This window comes from Monopterus albus, unplaced genomic scaffold (assembly GCF_001952655.1).
Source record: "Monopterus albus unplaced genomic scaffold, M_albus_1.0 scaffold4.1, whole genome shotgun sequence".
Lineage (NCBI taxonomy): Eukaryota > Metazoa > Chordata > Actinopteri > Synbranchiformes > Synbranchidae > Monopterus > Monopterus albus.
Genome location: NW_018127884.1, coordinates 6,929,944 through 6,931,592, shown reverse-complemented (window position 1 = coordinate 6,931,592; position 1,649 = coordinate 6,929,944). Strand labels below are relative to the sequence as shown.

The 1,649-nt window shown below is 38.3% G+C and overlaps 1 protein-coding gene across 2 annotated transcripts in view; it reads left to right on the top strand.

Annotated features, from left to right (window-relative positions):
* myzap (myocardial zonula adherens protein) overlaps positions 1–1,649 on the top strand; it is a 14,443-nt gene that overhangs the window by 9,084 nt on the left and 3,710 nt on the right. For both annotated transcript variants that reach the window (XM_020608643.1, XM_020608635.1), the window contains exons 10-11: positions 679–773; positions 1,105–1,210. In XM_020608643.1, coding sequence (XP_020464299.1) covers positions 679–773; positions 1,105–1,210 — 201 coding nt within the window. The remainder of the gene's footprint in view (positions 1–678; positions 774–1,104; positions 1,211–1,649) is intronic.

The following is a 1,649-nucleotide window of genomic DNA, read 5'->3' as shown; positions in this document are numbered from 1 at the left end:
CAGAGGTTTTGTGAATTTAGTTTGAATATTTGGATTTGTGTTTAAGGTTTTGAGAAAATGAGTGATAGTTTCAAGAAATGTGTTTTAGCAATTCAGAAAAACTGTAAAAATACACAAGACTGCACCTTTTCTCTATGGCATGTATCAATATCAGCAGTACAAAGCTCACATTACTGTATGCGGGAGATTGATTGCAAAAGATTGGATGGAATTCACCCTTACACTTACTGTCATTGTGATACAGAAAAGAAAGTGTTTTACAGCACTGCATAGCACAAAGGAAAGGACACAACATTATGTGCATGTAAACACAGGAAATACCTCCTTGACAGACCAGTTGTTTCCTCAATATTTGGCTGCCTTTGACCAGTCTCGGCTACATGATCCACTAGTGTGGCCCTTATTTCATTTGGAAAGTTCCTTTGTGCACTGGATGATGTGGAGGTTGAACATATAGTTTTGAGAATCTCATTTCTGATCTAAGAACTGTACAAAAGTGTCTGAGAAAAACTGCAAGTATGTCAGCGTCTTGTTCATCTCTTATATTTAGAATCCAGTCTGAAAGCAACAAGAAATGTATACTGCTGTGAGAAAATGCACTAGACTTACGAATTTCACACTGTTTGGTGAATCATGAGCTTAAAGCAAGTAAGAAAAACTGTAATATCATTTTCACAGGAAAAGATTCAACTCCAAAATAAGCTGCAGGAATGTGAAAAGAGTCTAAGCTTGATAAAACGGGCGGACACAACTGATGCAGCTGTAGTCAAAAGGTACATATTATTCCAACTTACTTTTTTGTGGGCTTTCAGTCATATTGCCTTTTCTTCAGCAAAGGATGGAGTTTTCTCAGCTGTCATGGTGTTGGATTTGAGGATCTTTATGTTTGAGTTGAGACTGTCTTATCTAACTGCTATTTGTAGTGCCAAGAAGAAACTTTCATGCTTCAAAAGATATCATGTTTGAAAAATTATGCATATACTGCAGTTCTTTTGTAATTCCTTGATCTGAGAAACACCTGACATTTCTCAAAGGTGATAGAAAAATGTCTTGACTTTGCAATGAGTTTATATGTGGAACTAATTGGTTGCTGGTTGTGATTAGGTCCAAAGACCTGCAAGGTGAAGCAGCAGATCTCCGTGAGAGAATCAAACACTTGAACGACATGGTGTTCTGCCAGCAGAGGAAAGTTAAGGGAATGATTGAGGAGGTGAGGGGGTATTTCTTCTTGTGTGAAACTGTCATGTGCATTTAGATCTTTTGTTCTGCTTTGTGTTTTGATAATGGGCGTGGATGAGATACAGTCACGGGAGAAAGCAATGGCACTGATTGCAGTTTCCTGGTTTTCTGCATAAAATGGTCATAAAATGTGGTCTGATCTTCATCAAGGTCACAAATATCATCCAGCACAATATTTCTCAGATGATAAAACACAAACAGTCATGATCTTTTATGTCTTTACTGAACACGTCCATTAAACATACAAAGTGATGGTGGGAAAAGTAATGGCAACAGTGTTTTAATAACTGGTTGAACCACCTTTGGCAGCAATAATCTCAAGCGAGTGCTTCCTGTGCTGTGGATTAGACCTGCACAACGTTCAGGAGGAATTTTGGGCCATGCTTCCTGACAGAACTGCTTCAGCTCAG